This window comes from Panthera pardus, unplaced genomic scaffold, assembly GCF_024362965.1.
Source record: "Panthera pardus isolate Hobbes unplaced genomic scaffold, ASM2436296v1 HiC_scaffold_15, whole genome shotgun sequence".
Classification (NCBI taxonomy): domain Eukaryota; kingdom Metazoa; phylum Chordata; class Mammalia; order Carnivora; family Felidae; genus Panthera; species Panthera pardus.
In genome coordinates, this window is record NW_026526710.1 from 38,421,823 (window position 1) to 38,441,980 (window position 20,158).

General features: G+C 36.2%; 1 protein-coding gene and 1 long non-coding RNA gene across 5 annotated transcripts in view; one reads left to right on the forward strand and one right to left on the reverse strand.

Annotated features, from left to right (window-relative positions):
- Positions 1-20,158, reverse strand: part of ROCK1 (Rho associated coiled-coil containing protein kinase 1) — a 160,861-nt gene that overhangs the window by 36,086 nt on the left and 104,617 nt on the right. For all 4 annotated transcript variants that reach the window (XM_019418335.2, XM_019418336.2, XM_019418334.2 and 1 more), the window contains 3 exons: positions 7,391-7,497; positions 5,798-5,948; positions 1,266-1,426 (listed from right to left, as the gene is read on the reverse strand). In XM_019418335.2, the coding sequence (XP_019273880.1) occupies positions 1,266-1,426; positions 5,798-5,948; positions 7,391-7,497 (419 nt within the window). The remainder of the gene's footprint in view (positions 1-1,265; positions 1,427-5,797; positions 5,949-7,390; positions 7,498-20,158) is intronic.
- Positions 1-20,158, forward strand: part of LOC109248560 (uncharacterized) — a 47,906-nt gene that overhangs the window by 11,370 nt on the left and 16,378 nt on the right. The window lies entirely within an intron of this gene.

A 20,158-nucleotide genomic window follows, 5' to 3' on the forward strand; every position in this document is an offset into this window, starting at 1 on the left:
CTTTTCGGATTCATAAATGTTTGTGCTCTGGTCTATAACCCTCTGAAGTTTAGTGAGGCCTTCCTTAACCCCTGGATGTAATTACTCAAAACACTCCTACAGCATTCAGTACTTCCTCTTTAAATTAATGTCATGCTTGTAATTTTGATCTTAATATCTGTCTTTCCTTCTGGGCTCGAAGTTCCACAGAAGTCAAGAACATATCTATCTTATGCAGTAATCCAACTCCCAGCAGAGCCGGGAAGATAAAAGGTGCTCAAAAATTACATTTTGAAATGACTGAGTATGGTCTTCCAAATTTTCAACATACTTTCTTCCTGCGTGTTGGCTATAACAGGTATCCACTAAATCTCTTTTCTTTCTAGTTCATTCTATAGAACACTACCAGACTAATTTTATTTTCTAAAAGAGTATTTTCACCTACAGCCTCCCATTTTAAGTTTAAATCATTATCAATACTTTGGTTCCCAAGTTTCCCATGACTATACAATATGTCTTTTCTTCTCTGGTCAGATCAAGTCCTTGTCTTTCACTTACCTATCTTCATTCATTAATCACTCTTTTACTATCATCATTATTGATAATGTTCCCTCTCTATCAACTCTAGCTTCTGACTCTCAAACTATGAACTTTTGAGGTCTTACTCAATCTTTAAATAATGGAAATATCTCATTCCTCCTGTAAGAAGTCTTTCCTGATTATTCTGGTTTTCTCTCTCTCCCTTTTCTAACATATATGCAGACTGATTCCTTCCAGTCTTATAAGTGATTTTTAAAATACATATAATAACCACAAGGATATAATGGCATTTTATCTTTATTTATTGCTTTGTAAATGTGTACCCTGTGTTTTCCATCAATCTAAGCCAGTCAAGACTCTGTAGTTAACATTTTTCTTGAGATCTAAGAGCAATTTCTCCTCTTTGGGATTACAAGAGAACTTTACAATAAACTTTTTTGTGTGTGTGTTTTTAAAAAGCAGATGGCAATTTCTTCAGAAGAGGAGCTATGACACTTCTATAGAGTTGTACTGTCATAGTGCAAAATAGTATAAATCCTATGGTGTGACTGTTCAACAACTATCTGTAGATAAAAATCCTAGGAAGGAAGGATACAGTGGTGGCTTTATAGCAGTAAACACATACACATACAGGTTATTTTATTCAAATCTCCTCCATGTTTTTTAAATTATAGATAACTTTTCACTTATAATTTATGATTACTTCTCTTTTATAAGATCAACAAAATCAATACTATTTTTCTTACTTCATCCTCCATCCTTTCTTTATTTTCAGTCAAATGCTCAAGCTTCTGCTGAGATTGTTTCAGATCAACATCTAGCATTGAACACTGTTTCTCAATCTGAACAACTCTATTTTCAGCCTTCTCTCGAGCTTCTCTCTCTTCCTTCAGCTTCTTTTCCATTTCTGTGAGGAAAAAAAAAAAAGTTACAGACATACATACTTTCACTTGCATGGGCTCCATAAGACAAACTGGTGTCAAAAATCCCTACTGTTTTTATCCTGGGATTCTAATGGAACAATTTATTACAGAAGTCCTAATGTCATTTGAATTATTTGCATAGTAGGATGTCTAAACGAAAGGAGTTATAAAATAAAGTAGTAGAATAAAACCTTCTAAATCCAGCCCACGCCCAATGTTATGAGAAATTATTAAGTGCCATTTCTAGACCAGAAGGTGAAAATATAACTAGAAAAAAAAAAATGAAGTAACTAAAAAGAAAAATGGAGGTAGTTCAGATAAAAGCAGAGAAATAAGGCTGTGGTTATTAATCTATACCTTACATTGTTCCAGAAAAGTTTCAAGGGACTTAAGGCTGATAGGAATTCTAATTTTTGCAATTCAAACAAACAAGATTCCACGGTAGTATAGTACCCACTTTAATTATTATCAAAAGATAAAAGTCTATAGTGAGGCTCCTTTTTTGAGATATGGTAACTAAGGTTCTGAAAGGTTCAATTTTCCAAGGTCCTGCAACTAGTAAGTTGTACAGACATGATTCAAACTTAGTAAGTCTGCTTTTCCATTCTTGGAGACTGCCCTCTAGGTAACAAAATAGAAACAATTAGAATGGAACTTCCTCATCTTTCCCTCCAAACCTACAAACTTAGCCATACCAGTAATCATTGCCTCTTAATTCCCATCTCTAATCAAATACAAATCCATCCACTTCTGTTCTGGACTTCGTTCCTTCAATTATTTCATTTCTTCCCTGCCTCAACAATTTCCTTCTCCTAACTGAATCATTCTCACCAACATAATAATCTCATTTATTATCTCCCTTCCTAAAATATCCTCTACTGCTCTCACATTCCTCTTTAGCTACTATTCCATCTCTGTTCAGAAACTTCTGGAAGAACTTCCTGTCTCCAGTGCCTCCACTTACTGTCTCCAGTGCCTCATCTACTATACATTTACTACTTTCCCTTTTGGCCTCCATCTCCACCATTCCACTGAAACTGCTTTGTATGATAACCAGTGAGTGAGGTCCATCCTGCAAAATTCAGAAGACACACAAATGTCTGGGTCTTCATCTTTACTGACCTTAATAGAATCCGTATATTGAATAACTTCCTCATTTTTTTTCAATATTTTACTCTTTGAAATTCTAACACCATACTTACTTGGTGTTCCTGCAACCCCCTTTGACTGTTATTGGTTTCCTTTGTAACATTTGGAAAATGTTACACTACCCAAGGGCTCTGCTATGATTCCATTTCTATTCTGCCCTATTTCCCCTTAGGAGGTTCTGTGCATGACTGTATAACTCCTGCTCTCCTCTGAGCTCCAGACTCATATATATTTGACATTTCCACTTAGATATCTAACACGGTTTTCAAAGTTAACATATCTAAAATAGACACCTTTATTTCCCTCCCATCCCAAACCACTCATCCCATCCCAGTCATCTCAATGTCAAAACATATTAACATCCATCCAGTTGTTAAAATTAAAAAGCCCCCCCCCCCATAAAAAAAGAGCCAGAGCCTTTCTTGGTTCCTTTTTTTAATTTCCATCCAATTCATCACCAACTCTTACCCTCTTACCCTTTGTATCTACATTTCTTTCATGCTCTACTACCACTAATCCCTACACATTATATAGCCTTCTAGTTGATCTCCATTTTTAAACTGTTCTCTCTCTCAAAAGCATTCTCCATACAGCAGGAGTGGTCTTTCAAAAACATATGTTACACATGCCAGCACAGCTCAAAACACTACAATGGCTTCCCACTATTCTTAGAATAAGAGTATTGAACTTATCATCTCTTCTGCCTGGAACATACTTTCTCCTGGATGGTTCACTTTGCCTCAAATATTATTAGTTCAGAGAGGCCTTTCCTCAGAACCCCATCTAACATAGCAATACTTAGAAACTATCACACTGTATGTATTTTCTTCATATTAATGATTACAATCTGCACTGATTTTCATTTATTTGCTTTTTTTGATTATCTCTACCATCAGAAAATAATCTCTAAGAGGAAGGATTCTTGTCTTATTCTATGCTATATATTCCCAGGTGTGCCTGGCCTATAGTAGGCAGTCAACAAGTAATGTACATGAAAGAAATAAAAGTAGTTTAATATGGCTGAAGCACACCAGTTATGTGAAGTACACATAACAAAGTGCAGAGTAGTAAGACTATAAAGATGGGTAAGTGCCAACTCAAAGGCTCTTTATGTCCTGAGGAGTTTGACGGGTGCCTTGCAAACAATGAAAAGCCACAAAGGACTGGCACAGTAAGATTTAAATTTCAAAAGGATCATTCTGGCTTAAATGAGAACAATAGATTGATGAGCAGAACAACTGGCAGAGTAATAATTAAACAGATCAAGCAAATGATGATGTCACCATGAACTAAAAGAGAAAAGGAAAGGAGGAATATATTGTATATATCATTTGGAAGTAGAATTGCTGAATGATTCCCAGATTTCTGGCTTGGATACCTGGATGCTAAATATCACCACCCTTAGCCATAACAGTATTTCCCATTTATTAAAAGCCTTCTATGTACAGGCACTTTATATGCATTTTTTCCATCTAATATCTTTTTAATAATCACCACAGAGTAGGTAAGAGGCAAAACAGATTTGTTTGATTCCAAGCCTGGGCTGCTAAAAACTATACAGCCATTAACTAGGATCATGAGAATAAGAGATTAAAGCAGGTCTGACAGATAGGATCCTAAGTTTCCCCTTGAATGAGCAGAATTTAAAGTGTTAAGTGACACTTCCAGATTGTAGCAGGTTACAAAGTAAGTGCAAGGTGAAAAAAGGCAAACTCTTCTTTTAAAAGTTTGGCTATAAAGAAATGGAATAAAACAGTGGCAGTTAGTAAGAATCAGAGATTACTGCAAGGGTTTGTCTATGTATTTATTTATTTGTTTATAAAGGAAGATACTTGCACATGCTCACAAAATTAAAAAAAAATTTTTTAATGTTTATTTTTGAGACACACACACACAGAGCGTTGAGCGGGGGAGGGGCAGAGAGAGATGGAGACACAGAATCTGAAGCAGACTCCAGGTTCTGAGCTGTCAGCACACAGCCTGACGTGGGGCTCTCACTCATAAACCACGAGATCATGACCTGAAGGTAAGTTGGATGCTTATCTGACTGAGCTACCCAGGCATCCTGCATGCTCAAAAAATTTTATCTATCTATCTATCTATGTATAATGGAAGAGACTTGCACATGTTCACAACAAGAAAGGATTCAGTGGAAGAGAAAAGGTTAAGGATGAAGAAAAAAAAAAAAGATAGTTAAGATGAGATAAGATGAGGCTAGATCTGAGTACAGCTAGCACATATTAGTCAAACAAGAAGACGGTTAATATCTTTAAAAAATTTTTTTTAATGTTTATTTACTTTTGAGAGAGACAGAGCGCGAGCAGGGGAGGGGCAGAAAAAGGGAGACACAGAATCCCAAGCAGGTTCCAGGCTCTGAGCTGTCAGCACAGAGCCTGACACAGGGCTCGAACCCATAAACTGTGAGACCATGACCTGAGCAGAAGTCAGATACTTAACCGACTGAGCCATCCAGGTGCCCCGAGGATCAGTATCTTCTGACAGGAAAGAAAATGAAGATGGGTAAAGAAGTAGGATAGGCTGATTAAGTAAGAGAACAAGACTTTGAGGCGTTCTCACCTATGCTTTCATGATTTCTTTTTTAAATAGGAGAAAAGTTCACCTAACAGTAGATGGATAAAGAAATGACATACAAAGCTTGAGAACAGAAGTAAAAGTCTGAGAGAAAGAAAACAGTAAGTGATATACTAAAAAACTAACAGCTCGCCTGAGGTTGGAGATAATGCATTGGGCTAACCCTCTCTGAAGAACTTATCTGATGTGAAGAAAGGAACTCATTAGTTTGATCTAGGGTTGTGTTTAGAGTCATAGTAAAGTGGAAACACAAAGGAATTGGAAAATTGAGGATACTAAACAAGAAAGAAGATGAACTAACAGACAATGATTTTCAGAATGGATCAGGAAGAAAATAAAGGAAAGGGCTAATAAAAACTGGGAGAAAAGAGAGATTCCACTGATATTGATAGAGAATGGAGGATAATAGAGTGAGGGAAATAGAAGGTAAAATTGTGATTAAAAAAAATGGAAGGTATCCAAAGTGAAAAAGGGAGAATCCTTTTACTGAATGACAATTTATAATTTTTAAGTGTTTATACTACTATAAAGTGAAATTTTAAACAAAACCAGTTTTTTTTGGTAGGCATTATTTAAAAATTACTCATATAGAAAATATGAAAACCAACACTTACCACACATTGCAACAGACTTTGCCTCTTCAATAGACTGATGTTTGTCAGTTAAACGAGCTTTGGTTACTTTATGTTCATTTACCTCTTGTTCTAACCTTTGTTGTAATGATTTAAGCTTATAGTTTAAATCTATCTCTAAATTATTCTTTTCCTGTAAAATGAAAATAACTTATGTAATACACTAGGCAAAAGACACATTGTTAAATCTTACATTATGTAATATTCCATAAGAGACAATATATGAATCACACTGGCCTGAAATGTGATACTGTATTTACTTAAATATTTTTATTTAGAACATTTATACTTTCTTGTATATTTCACATTATCTATCATGTCTTACTTTAAAAATCATGATAAGCTCATATAATTAAAAGCAAAATATCACCACCTCCTTCCCCCAGAAGGGTTTTGGTGGTAGTTGTATTCAGGAGGGTTCACTGCTAGAATCAGAAATGAATAGGACAATTCTTTAGTTCATTGAAACATTTTTGCTGCCGCTTACAAAAAATTAAATTCAGATTTAAAACTATTAATTTACAGTTAAATTAAATGTACACCCAGATTTACATTGCCTTGACTAAAGGACAAGTCAAAATGTATTCCATTTCTGTTTGGGTGCATCTTCTACTCTTCTTTCTTTCATCCTACAACCACAGTTATACCAGGCTTAGACATACTACTCTATTACAAAACATGTCCAAAGGACAGATAAGTGGTACATTTTCTGATCATTTATCTGAGGATCTAGTAAACCCACATTTAGGGAGGAAGTGAAAAAGTGAAAGATCTACATATTATCTATTTAATACTTTTCTTAGCAAGGTAAGGACAGAGGATAACCAATGACAGTTTTTGACTGGTAAGAAAACTATACGCAAGGGCCAATCACTTTATGCTATTTTCTATTTTGCTAACTATTACCAACAAAATGGAAAAAGCACACATGATCTACCATATACCTATCCTTTGTTTTCCTTCTTCATAAGGCTAGTAACATTCAGCATCTTCATTTTACCCAAGTACAAAAAACTGGGGGAAAAAATTCTACATGAAAAGATATTTCCAAACGAAAGTAATTTGTGATGATTCGATAATAGGAAACATCTAATACCCTTCAAAGTTAAAAACAAACAAAAATAACACAATAAAAAGCCCTAAGTAAGACACACACACACACTCCCACAAAACCACTACTGATCATAAAGATTTTTAGAAATGCAAGTATATAGGTGTGGCTGGGTGGCTCGGTCAAGTAAAAGGTCCGATTCTTGATTTGGCTCACTCAGATCATTATCTCATGGTCATGAGATCGAGCCCCACAGCAGGCTCCTCACTGGGTATGAAGCCTCCTTAAGATTCTTTCTATCTCTCTCTCTCTCTCTCTCTCTCTCTCTCTCTCTCTCTCCCTCCCTCCCTCCCTCCCTCCTTCTGCCCCTCTCTCCTGTTCATGTACACATGCTCTCGCTCTCTCTCTCAAAAAAAAAAGCAAGTATATAACATCAGGAATGAATGCTATTTTATAAAAACATGTTATAGTATTTGGTAGCCAAGTACATATATCTCAAAATTGGTACATGTTAAGTCATTTACCTTTTCTGAGTGATTAAGCATGTCTTGAGCTTCTTTTCTTTCTCCTTCCACTCTTTCAAGATTATGCTTGAGATGCTTTACCTCTTCTTGTAAAGATGTAATTCGAGCTATCAAGTGAGAAAAAAGTTCAAGTCACAAAGCCATCAAAAGAAATGTCTTTTTTTCAGCATGACCATTAAGATAAAAAAGTTTTAAATTTCCTGATTAGGTAGAATTTATTAAATTATAAAATATTAAAATTATAAATTATTAAATACTAAAATTTTATAATTCATTAATTTAAGAATATTTTGTAATATATATAATAACTACAATATATAGTAGTAAATATGTTACTGCTAATTGGAGACCATTCAGTACATATTCCTAACTTCACAAATGGTCAAAGAGATGAAGCTTGAGCTTTATTCCGAAATTAGATATGAGTCCTTATTCAGTGTTCTTTTTCACCATGTTAAGAATAAGAATCTTTAGTTAATTGAGGCAAGTATTTTTCTTTATGGGCCAGACATTCTGAAAAGTGTTTACTCTTTTTTTAAATATAACTTTATTTTTTTAATTTACATCCAAGTTAGCATATAGCGCAACAATGATTTTCAGGAGTAGATTCCTCAATGCCCCTTACCCATTTAGCCCATCCTCCCTCCCAGTGTTTAATTACTCTTAAACTTAGTGAAACCATACTCTAAAACATGCTTTAGGCTTATAGATTTTTAATGCATAAGTATTTAACAAACACAAATTTAATACATAAACACAGAATCTAACATTAATGAATATAATTATATTGTAAGTAAGAATCTATTTTCTTATTTTGTAATTCAAAGTAACCTAGGATTTGGTAAGGAAATGGATAAAGTGCCCCAGAAGGACCAGGAACAATCCTGTACTTTTCAAACTTCAATGTTTAACTTATTGGACCTGCCACAGACTTCAGTGCAGTCTAGCTGCGTCTGTATTTTAGTGTTTCTGAATTAGCTTTTTTTTTTTTAAGTTTATTTTATTTATTTTGAGATAGAGTGTGTACAAGCAGGGGAGGGACAGAGAAAGAAGAGAGAGAATTCCAAGCAGGCATTGTGCTGTCGGTGCAGAGCCCGAGGCGGGGCTCGAACTCATGAATCTCCCTTCCCTGCTCTCTCTCTCAAAAATAAAATTAAAAATTTTTTTTAAAAAACTAAAAATACGTCATTGTTAAAAAATACTAATAAACGTCATTTGGGCTTCAGCGAGTCATAATCCTTGGCTGGGTGGAGGGGTCTTGCCTCCATGTTTTGGCTGATGACTGATCAGGGTAGTGATTGCTGAAGGCTGGGTGACTGGTAATTTCTTAAAATAAGACAATAACAAAGCTTGCCACATGGATCAAATCTTCCCTTCACAAACAATTTCTCTGTAGCAAGTGATGCTGTTTGAAACCATTTTACCCACAGGACTTCTTTCCAAACTAGAGTCAATCCTCTCAAACCCTGCTGCTGCTTTATCTACTAAGTTTGCATAATATTCTAAATCCTTTGTTGTCATTTCATCAATTTCCACAGCATCTTCACCAGTAGATTCGATCTCAAGAAACCACTTTCCTTGCTCATCCATTAGAAGCAACCCCTCATCCAATTTTTATCATGAGATTACAGCAATTCAGTCACATCTTCAGTGACTTCTTCCATTGAAGTTTTAAATCCCTCAGAGTCATCCATGAGCACTGGAATCTTCTTTCCAAACTCCTGTTAATACTGATATTCTGACCTCTTCCCCATGAATCATGAATATTCTTAATGGCACCTAGAATGGTGAATCCTTTCCAGAAGGTTTTCCACTGACTTTGCCCAGATCCATCATAGGAATCACTATGTATGGCAGTTAAACAGCCTCACAAAATTATTTCTTAAATAGTAAGACTTGAAAGTCAAAATTACTCCTTGATCCCCAGACTGCAGAATGGATATTGTATTGAAAACAACATTCATCTCATTGTACATCTCTATCAGAGCTCTTGGGTGACCAGGTGCGTTGTCAATGAGCAGTAATATTTTGAAACCAGTCTTTTATTCTTAGCAGTAGGTCTCAACAATGGGCTTAAAATATTCAGTAAACCATGGCATAAACAGATTGCTGTCATCAGGCTTTGCTGTTCCATTTGTAGACCACAGGCAGAGCAGATTTAGCATAATTCTTCTGGGCTCTATGATTTTCAGGATGGCAAATGAGCACTGGCTTCAACTTAAAGTCAGCAGCTGTATTAGCCCCTAACAAGAGAATCTCTGAAGCTTTAAAGCCAGGCAGTGACTTCTCTCTAGCTATGAAAAGACTAGATGGATTGTACGAGAAAAGTCATTTCACCTCTATTGAAAATCTGTTGTTTAGTGTAGCCATCTCAAGTAATGATCCTAGCTAGATCTGGATAACTTGCTGCTTCACCTTGGCTCTTTAATGTAATGGAGATGGCTTCTTCCCTTAGAACTCTGCTAGCTTCCAACTTTTCTTCTGCAGCTTCCTAACATCTCTCAGCCTTCACAGAATTGAAGAGAGTTTGGGCCTTGCTCTGGATTAGGCTTTGGCTTAAGGGAATGTTGTGGCTGGTTTGATTTTCTATCCAGACCACTAAAACTTTTTCTGTTTGAGCAAAAGGCTGTCATGTATTCACTGGAGTAGCACTTTTAATTTCCTTCAAGATCTTTTCCTTTGCACTCACAACATGGCTTACAATTACATGACAGCTTTCAGTCTATCATGGCTTTCTTTTTTTTTAATTTTTTTTTTTTTAACGTTTATTCATTTTTGAGACAGAGAGAGACAGAGCATGAACAGGGGAGGAGCAGAGAGAGAGGGAGACACAGAATCTGAAACAGGCTCCAGGGGGCGCCTGGGTGGCGCAGTCGGTTAAGCGTCCGACTTCAGCCAGGTCACGATCTCGCGGTCTGTGAGTTCCAGCCCCGCGTCAGGCTCTGGGCTGATGGCTCGGAGCCTGGAGCCTGTTTCCGATTCTGTGTCTCCCTCTCTCTCTGCCCCTCCCCCGTTCATGCTCTGTCTCTCTCTGTCCCAAAAATAAATTAAAAAAAACGTTGAAAAAAAAAAACAAAAAAAAACAGGCTCCAGGCTCTGAGCTGTCAGCACAGAGCCCGACGCGGGGCTCGAACTCACGGACCATGAGATCATGACCTGAGCTGAAGTCGGACGCTTAACCGACCGAGCCACCCAGGCGCCCCTATCATGGCTTTCGAAATGCCTTCCTCACTAATTGTAATCATTCCTGGCTCTTGATTTAAAGTGAGAGATATGTGACTTTTCATTCCCACTGAACACTTATGAGGCCACTACAGGGTATTTTATTAATTGGCCTAATTTCAATATTGCCATGTCTCAAAGAATAGAGAGGCCCAAAGAGAGGAGGAGGAGAGATATAGGAGAATGGCTGGAAGGTGGAGTAGTCAGAACACACTCATTTATTAAGTTTGTGGTCTTACATAGGTGTGGTCCACGGCACCCCCAAACAATTACAATAGTAACACCAAAGATCACTGATCAGAGATCACCATAATAAATATAATAATGTGACACAGAGAACATGAAATAAACAAATGCTGTTGGAAAAATGGTGCTTAAAGACTCACTCAATGCAGGGCTGCCACAATGTTCAATATGTAAAAAAAATGCAGTATCAGCGAAGTGCAATAAAGCACAGTGTATAAAATGTGGTATGACTATACCTGGGATGTATTTACAAAAGGTAAACAAACTGTATGGCTCTGCCATTCCTAAGTGTATACTAACAAAATGCACAGGAATGTTTACCAAAAAAACATGTACAAGAAAATACCTATAAACATTAATCATAATAGCCCCCAAATGGAAATAATTGCAGTATCCATTCACCACAGACTGCTGTGGCCATACATAATAAATGGAATCCTACATAGCAAGAAAAAAACTATTGCCATATACAACAATATAGATGAAAATTTTAAACATAAGGGTAATGAAACAAACCAGATACAAAGGAGTGTTTGCTGCATGATTCTATTCATAAAATTCAAAAACAAGCAAAATTAATTTATAGTGTTAAAAGTCAGAACAATGATTACTTGGGAAGAAAGGGGTTAGTGACTAAAGGGAAATAAAGGGGGACTTCTGGGTTGCTAGCAGTGTGCAATTTCACAATCTCAATTTTTGTTATGAGGGTGTGTTCGTGTTGTGAAAATTTCTCCAGATGAGTATTTTTTATTTATTATGGTATGTGCTACATGTTAAATTTCAACAAAAAAAATGCACTTAAAGAAATCTAAATTTCTTAAAATCCCCAAATATGAAATCTATCCCTTAACCTTGAGGCCCATCAACTACATATAAATCTTAAAAATAAATACATGGGTAATTAGAAATTGCACATTAAGGTGAACAACCCTCAAGCTCAGACACATTTAATATCATTTATAATAATAAATTCTAATCCAGTAAGAAGATATGTCATAAAACCTTAACACACGAAACAACACTGTATTAAAAATATACAAAGTATGGTATTTATGAAATACCCACAGCTAACACCACTCAAGAAATAATATGAAAAAAAATTAAGGGGAGCCTGGGTGGCTCAGTCGGTTTGGCGTCTGACTTCAGCTCAGGTCATGATCTCGTGGTTTGTGGGTTCGAGCCCCCACATCGGGCTCTGTGCTGACAGCTCAGAGCCTGGAGTCTGCTTCAGATTCTGTGTCTCTCTCTCCCTCTGCCCCTCCCCTGCTCATGCTCTGTCTCTCAATAATAAATAAACGTTAAAAAGAATTAAAAAAAAAAATTAAGACAATTTCATTTGAAATAGCATCTAGAAGATACCTGGGAATAATTTAGTCTAAGAGTTACAAGACTTGTGTACTGAAAACTAAAAAACACTGTTGAAATTAAAAAAAAAAAAAACCCAGATAAACAGAAATACAGCCTGTGTTCATGGACTGGAAGACTTAACATGTTAAGATGGCAATACTACCAAAAATGATTTATAAATTCAATATAATCTCCATCAAAATTCCAAAGATCTTTAATGTAGAAATGGAAAAGCATACCATCAGATTCATATGGCACTGCAATGAGCCTTGAAAGAGCTAAGGCAATATCGTAAGAGAATAATAAAGTTCAAGGACTCAAGCATCCCAATTTCAAAATGTGCTACAAAGCTATAGAGATTAAGATGGTGTGGTACTGGCATAAGGAAAGATCTACAGAACGCTGGAAAGAACTAAGAATCCAGAAACAAACCCATATAAATACAGCCAACTGACTTTCAACAAGGATGCCAAGATTATTCAATGAGGGGTACTGGAACAAATTAATATTTTGACACAAAAGAATGAAGTTGGACCCCTACATCATGCCATTAAGATTAACAAAAATTAACTCAACTTAGGTCAAAGACCTAAATATAAGTGCTAAAACCATAAAACTTTTAGAAGAAGATATAGGGGTAACTCCTGATGATACTAGAGTTGGCAATGTATTCCAAGATACGACACCAAAAACATAAGCAACATATATACAGATGAATAGGATTTCATCAAAATTAACTTCTGTATAGCAAAGGACATTTTCAAGACAAACTATAGAATGGGAATAAATATTAGTAAATCATATACCTAATGTACATATATTTTATGTGCAAGTAAGCACATAAAGATATGTTCAACATCATTAGTCATTAGAGGAATGAAAATCAATACCACAATGAGATACCACTTTGCAGCCACTAGGGTGACTATAACCAAACTCACTTAAATAACAAGCATTAGCAAGGATATGGAGAAACTGAAACACTCCTAAATCACTGGTGGAAATATAAAATGGTATAGCTGTTGTGGAAAACAGTTTATAGTTCCTCAAATGTTAAACACAGAGTTATCATATAACCCAGCATTTCCATTCCTAGATATTCCCAGAAGATCTGAAAACAAGTATTCTAATAAATACATGAATGTTCACAGCAGTGTTATCCACAATAATCAAAAGGTAGAAACTCAAATGTCCATCCACAGGTGAATGGTTAAATAAATATGGTATATACACACACTAGATATTACTCAGATATAAATGAAGTACTGATTCATGCTACAACATGGATGAATCTTAAAAATATCCTAAGAAGTCTGACATAAAAAAGGTCACGTGTTGTATAATGTCATTTAACTGAAATATCTAGAATAGTAAAATCAGAGATACAAAGCAGAAGTTGGCTGCCGGGCACTAGGTGGAGGGGGCTATAGGGATGGATAATTTAATAAGTACAAGGTTTTCTTTTGGGATAATGAAAATTTTGGAACTAGATAAAGGAGGTGATTGTACAACATTAAGAATGCATTAAATGACACTAAATTGCACAGTTAAATTTTTTTTGTAACATGAATTTCACCTCAATAAAAAAATACACAAAGCAAAGCTGTTAGAAATACAAGGGAGCTATAAAAAAAAAAAAAGCCACAATCATAGCGGTAACTTTTAAAACATGTTTCAAAATTTGGGAGACTAGTTGATGGGGGGTGGGAGGGAGGGGAAAGTGGGTGATGGGCATTGAGGAGGGCACCTGTTGGGATGACCACTGGGTGTTGTATGGAAACCAATTTGACAATAAATTTCATATTAAAAATAAAAAATAAATAAAAATTTAAAAAAATTGGGGAGATTAAACACATTTACAGGGAAGATGGTGCAGCAGGAAGAACCTAAGTTTGCTATGGACACACCTTGGTAACAGCCACATCAGTGCAACTAATTCAGAAAAAGACCGAAAGACTGGCAGAACAGACTTCAACAGCTAATCATAGAGAGGAAGCCACACTGAGAAGGGTATGAGAGGTGGAAATGCAGTCAGAAATGAAACTCCATGGTGACTACCCAGAAAGGGGAGGGACACCATATGCATGAAAAAAGAAGAGGAGCAAACCCTCCCCCAGGCACGCCAGGTATGGGGAACCTGCACTGGGAAGGCAAGTCCCCATAACATTAGGCTTTGAAAACCAGTGGGCTTTAACTTTGTGAGTTTTTATAATCAGAAGGGCTTAACTCTGGGTACTTTAAAAATGAGTTGGCTCAGCTCTGGGAGAGTTGGAGGGCAACAGGAAACTGAGTTACTGCCCCTAAAGAGCCACCATAATAAACAACCCTGCTAAAATACAGCATAGAAGCTGCAATTTGAAAAATTCCTGGAGTATATGGGAAGATGATTCATTAATCTCAGAATGTACACTGGAGGGCCAGGGATCTTTAGGAGACTTCGCCAAGAACAAAAGGCTAAGAGCTGGCAGGTGAAAAATCTCTCCCCATGGCCCAGTCTAGACTGCCTGACACATTCTTCTGCAGATCCACGCCATCCAACTTGCCCCACTCCAAAGCAGCTTCTGCCAGAGAAACACACTGCAAGTAGCCCTGACAGGGACTCACACAACTTCAAAGCAACTCCTGCCCTGGGGAGAGGGGAAGATAACCATACATAGCAGTGCAACTCCAGCCTGAACATATGGACTAGGGGTAGGAAATGGGTCTGACGGCTGGCCATACCCACCAACATAAGCTTTTTGCGGACAAGGCAGGGAGAACACCCTACAGACTGGCGCTACTGTTGGCAGCCCCAATAGACAGAATGGGGTCAGGCATCTGATTTGACTACAGGTCTTAACAGCCTAAGAAAGCCTCTCCCTGAATTTGTTGTGACCTCAACTGAGGTATATGGGCTAAGGGCAGTCATCTGCATCAGACTTGGGCTCAGGTCATGATCTCCCGGTCTATGGGCTCAAGCCCTGCATCGGGCTCTGTGCTGACAGCTCAGAGCCTGAAGCCAGCTTCGGATGCTGTGTCTTTCTCTGCCTTACCCGCTCACGCGCACGCATGCACTCTCCTTCCCTCCCTCTCTCCCTCCCTCAAAAATAAACATTTTTTTTTTTTTTAAAGGGAAGATTATAGCAATACAGGACTATGTCACAATGAAGCAAGAAAAATCTCAAGTAAACTCACCTTATGCCTAAGGAAACTAGAAAAAGAACAAAGCTCAAAGGCAGTACAAAGAAGGAAATAATAAAGATGAGAAAAGAAATAAATTCAACAGAAACTAAAAAAATAATAGAACAGATCAATGAAATAAGGAGCTGGTTCTTTGAAAAGATGAAGACTGATAAACATATAGCCAGATTTATCAAGAAAAGAAGAAAGGACTCAAATAAGTAAATCAGCAGTGAAGGAGGAGAAATAAAAACTGACATCACTGAAATACAGAGGATTATAAGAGGATATTATGAAAAATTATATGCCAACAAGTTAGACAACCTAGAAGAAATACATTCTTAAAAACTGAATCAGAAAGAAATAGAAAATTTGAACAGACTGATTACTAGAAATGAAACTGATTCAGTAATTTAAAAATTCCCAATATAAGCCCAGGACTAGATGGCATCACAAGTGAATGTGACAAACATTTAAAGAAGAGTTAATACTTATTCTCAAATTATTCCACAAAATGGAGGAAGAAGGAAAAATGCTATAAGGACACATTACCCAGACACTACAAAAAAAGGAAACCTATAGGCTAATTTCTCTGGTGAACACAGATGCAAAAATTCTCAACATAATATTAGCAAACTGAATCCACCAATACACTGGAAAATCATTCACCATGATCAAATGGGATTTATTCCCAGGAGGCAAGGGTGATTCACTATTTGCAAATCAATCAGAGTCATAAAACACATTAACAAGAGAAAGAATAAAAACCACATGCTTTTACAGAAAAAGCATCTGACAAAACAACATCCATTCACAATAAAAACTCTCAACAAAGTAGGTTTAGAGGAAACATACCTCAACATAATAAAGACCATATATGAGAAACCCACAGTGAACATCATACTCATGGGGAAAAGCAGAGCTTTTCCACTAAGATCAGGAACAAAAAAGGATGTCCACTCTCACCACTTTTATTCAACATAGTACTAGAAGTCCTAGGCACAGCCATCAGACAAGAAAAAGAAATAAAATGCATCCAAATTGGTAAGGGAAAAGTAAAACTTTTGCTATTTGCTGATGATATGATACTATACATAGAAAACCCTAAAGACTTCACCAAAAAACCATTAAAATGAATATATGAATTCAGTAAAGCTCCAGGATACAAAGTTAACATACATAAATCTGTTGCATTTCTATATACTAATAATGAAGTAGCAGAAAGAGAAATTATGAAAACCTCATGTGCAATTACACTAAAAATAATAAAATACTTAGAAATAACTGAACCAAGGAGGTGAAAGACCTGTACTCCAAAAACTAAAACACTGGTGAAAGAAACTGAAGATGACACAGACAAATGGAAAAATATTCCATGCTCATGGATTAGACGAACCAATATTATTAAAATACCCATACTACTCAAAACAATCTACAGATTTATCATAATCTCTATCTAAATATCAACAGCATTTTTCACAGAACTAGAATAATCTTAAAATTTGTACGAAACCTTAAAAGACCTGAATAACCAAAGCAATCTTGAAAAAAAATGAACAAAGCTGGAGGTATCACAATCCCAGATTTCAAGATCTACAAAGCTGTAGTAATCAAAACAATATGGTATTGGCACAAAAATACAGATGGATCAATGGAACAGAATAAAGAGTCCAGAAATAACCCCACACTTATGTGGTCAATTAATCTATAACAGAGGAGGAAAGAGTATAAAATGAGGAAAAGACAGTCTCTTCAACAAATGGGGCTGGGAAAACTACATGCAGGAGAATGAAAGTGGACTACTTTCTTATATCATACACAAAAATAAACTCAAAATGGATTGAAAACCTAAATGTGACACGTGAAACCATAAAACTCCTAGAAGAAAACAGGCAGTAATCTCTTTGATGTTAGCCACAGAAACATTTTTCTGGATATGTCTCCACTGACCAGGGAAATAAAAGCAAAAGGAAGCTATTGGGACTACACCAAAATTATAGGCTTTTGCACAGGGAAGGAAAGCATCAACAAAACAAATAGGCAACCTAGTGAATGTGAGAAGATATGTACAAATGACTTATCTGATAAGAGGTTAATATCCAAAACATCTAAAGAATTTATACAACTTAATACCAAAAAACCCCACAAATAATCTTATTTAAAAATGGGCAGAATGCCTGCAGAGACATTTTTCCAATGTTGAGATAAGATGCTCAACATCTCTAATCAACAGGGACATGCCAATCAGACTTCAATGAGCTATCACTTTACATCTGGGAGAATGGCTAAATCAAAAACACAAGAAATAATAAGTGTTGATGAGGATGTGGAGAAAAAGGAACTTTCATGCACTGTTAATAGGAATGCAAATTGGTGCAGCCACAGTGGAAAATAGTATGGAGGCTCCCCCCCAAAACTAAAAATAGAATTACCATACAATCCATAATTCCACTAGTGGGTATTTACCTAAAGAAAACACAAACACTAGTTTGAGAAGTTAAGTGCACCCCTGTGTTTATGGTAGCATTAGTTACAATAGCCAGGATACGGAAGCAACCCAAGTGTCTATTAATAAAAGGGTGAAGAAGATGTGGTATACATATACACAACAGAATGTTACTCAGCCATAAATGTGAACGAAATCTTATCATTTACAACATACGGATGGAGTTAGAGGGTATTATGCTAAGTGAAATAAGTCAGTCTGAGAAAGACAAATACCATGTGATTTCACTCATATGTGGAATTTAAGAAACCAAACGAACAAAGAAAAGAAACAAACAAAAATAGACTTTTAAATACAGAAAACTGGTGGTTCCGGGAGAAAAGGTGGGTGGGGGGACAGGCACAAAAACAAAGGAGATTGAGTATACTTATCTTTTTTAAAAAATAATGTTTATTTATTTTTGAGACAGAGAGTGGGGGATGGGTGGGGGGTGGGTGGTGCAGACAGAAGATCTGAAGCAGCCTCTGCGCTGACAGCAGAGAGCTCAACGCGGGGCTACAACTCACGAACCATAAGATCATGACCTGAGACGAAGTTGAACGCTTAACTGACTGAGCCACCCAGGTGCCCCAAGAGTACAGTTATCTTGATGAACAACAACAAATTCACAGAATTGTTGAATCATATTGTATACTGAAATTAGTATAATACCGTATGTTAATTACACTTCAGAAAAAAAAAAACTGGCAGACTAAAGACACAAAGAATAAATGGAATCTTAGAAAAGTCACCAAGGGGTGAGAAAACTCACTGATTAGAAAATGGATGTTGTTTTTTCTTCCAAAAAGCAACCCTAAAACCATAGTAAGTAAAAAAACCTATACAATTTTCAAGTTCCCATGTAACAGTTAAAAACAAAACAAAAATTATTATGAACTAAAAACAAAAAGAAAATCATTAAAAATTTCAGAAGAAGTAAAAACCTGCTAATAGCTTCTGATGACAATACCATAAATTAAGAAATTAACAATTACAATGGGAAATAAGTATTTCCTACTTTTGTCCATTAATAAGTCTTCCAAACATTTACCTACCCATTAGTACTAAGTACCCACAGTACCCAGGCTTCAGTCTCTGAATGCCATATGCCACAAAAAATGACTACTGTTCCTTAGAAAACTGGTAACTCCAGGTCTGGTAGAGAAAATAATTCTAGAAAATATATTATGCATAACAAAAAGAAAAGGAGCAGTAAATTTGAAGAGATTCTCACTGGCCTCAAATGAGCATCAGTAAAAATACTGCAATGGGCTAACAGATATCAAATACATTAAAATCCAGAAGTTCATAAATATATTTAAAAACGTCATTGGTCATCTTTGGAGGATGGAGGGGTAATGACTTACTGTTCTGAAATACGCTAAAAGAATAAATATTTAGTCAGACTTTATTTTATAAGCTGTACCTCATTATAACTATATAATTGAATAGTAGTATTCCAATTAACAAATGAATGAAGAATGATACAAATAGATCATCATAGTTGAAAACTCCTAAATAGATACAGGATCTAGGCAATGATATTCAATAGCTGCTAACATCACAAAACAAGATAGCCAGCCTTTATTTGCTTCCTGGTGCCTAAATAATACCGCTTACAAGTATAAGCTTGTAAACAAAACATTCTTTCAAGGTAATTCAAAAATTCTGTCAAAGCCCTATCTGAAATAGATCAAGCCTCTAGATGCACCAGTTTAGAGTACTACAAGGGACAGAGCAACATGTTTGCTAGTTTCTTCAAATAATAGTAAAGACAAACTTCAAAGAACAAAAAAGGGAGAAGAAACCTATAGATAAAAGAAACCTAAAGGACACATTAATGAAATGCAATGTACAGAGCTTGACAGGATCTTAACTGAAGCTAAATAAATACAACAAAAACAACAGATTATGGGACTACTTGAGGAATGTGAACACTGACTAGATATTTTACAATATTGTTATCTTTTTTCCAGGTTTGATGATATTATGGTTATTATTCTTTTTCAAGTCCTTATCTTTGGGGTGCCTGGGTGGCTCAGTTGGTTAAGCGTCTGACTCGTGATCTCACAGTTCATGGGATAGAGATCCACGTTGGCCTCTGCGTTGGCAGTGTGGAGCCTGCTTGGGATTCTTTTTCTCTCCCTCTCTCTCTGCCCCTCTCCTGCTCATGCTAGTTCTCTCTCTCAAAATAAACAAAACATAAAAAAAAAAAAAAAAAGTCCTTGGGAATGCAAACTGGTGCTACTCTGGAAAACAGTGTGGAGGTTCCTCAAAAAATTAAAAATAGAACTACCCTATGTCCCAGC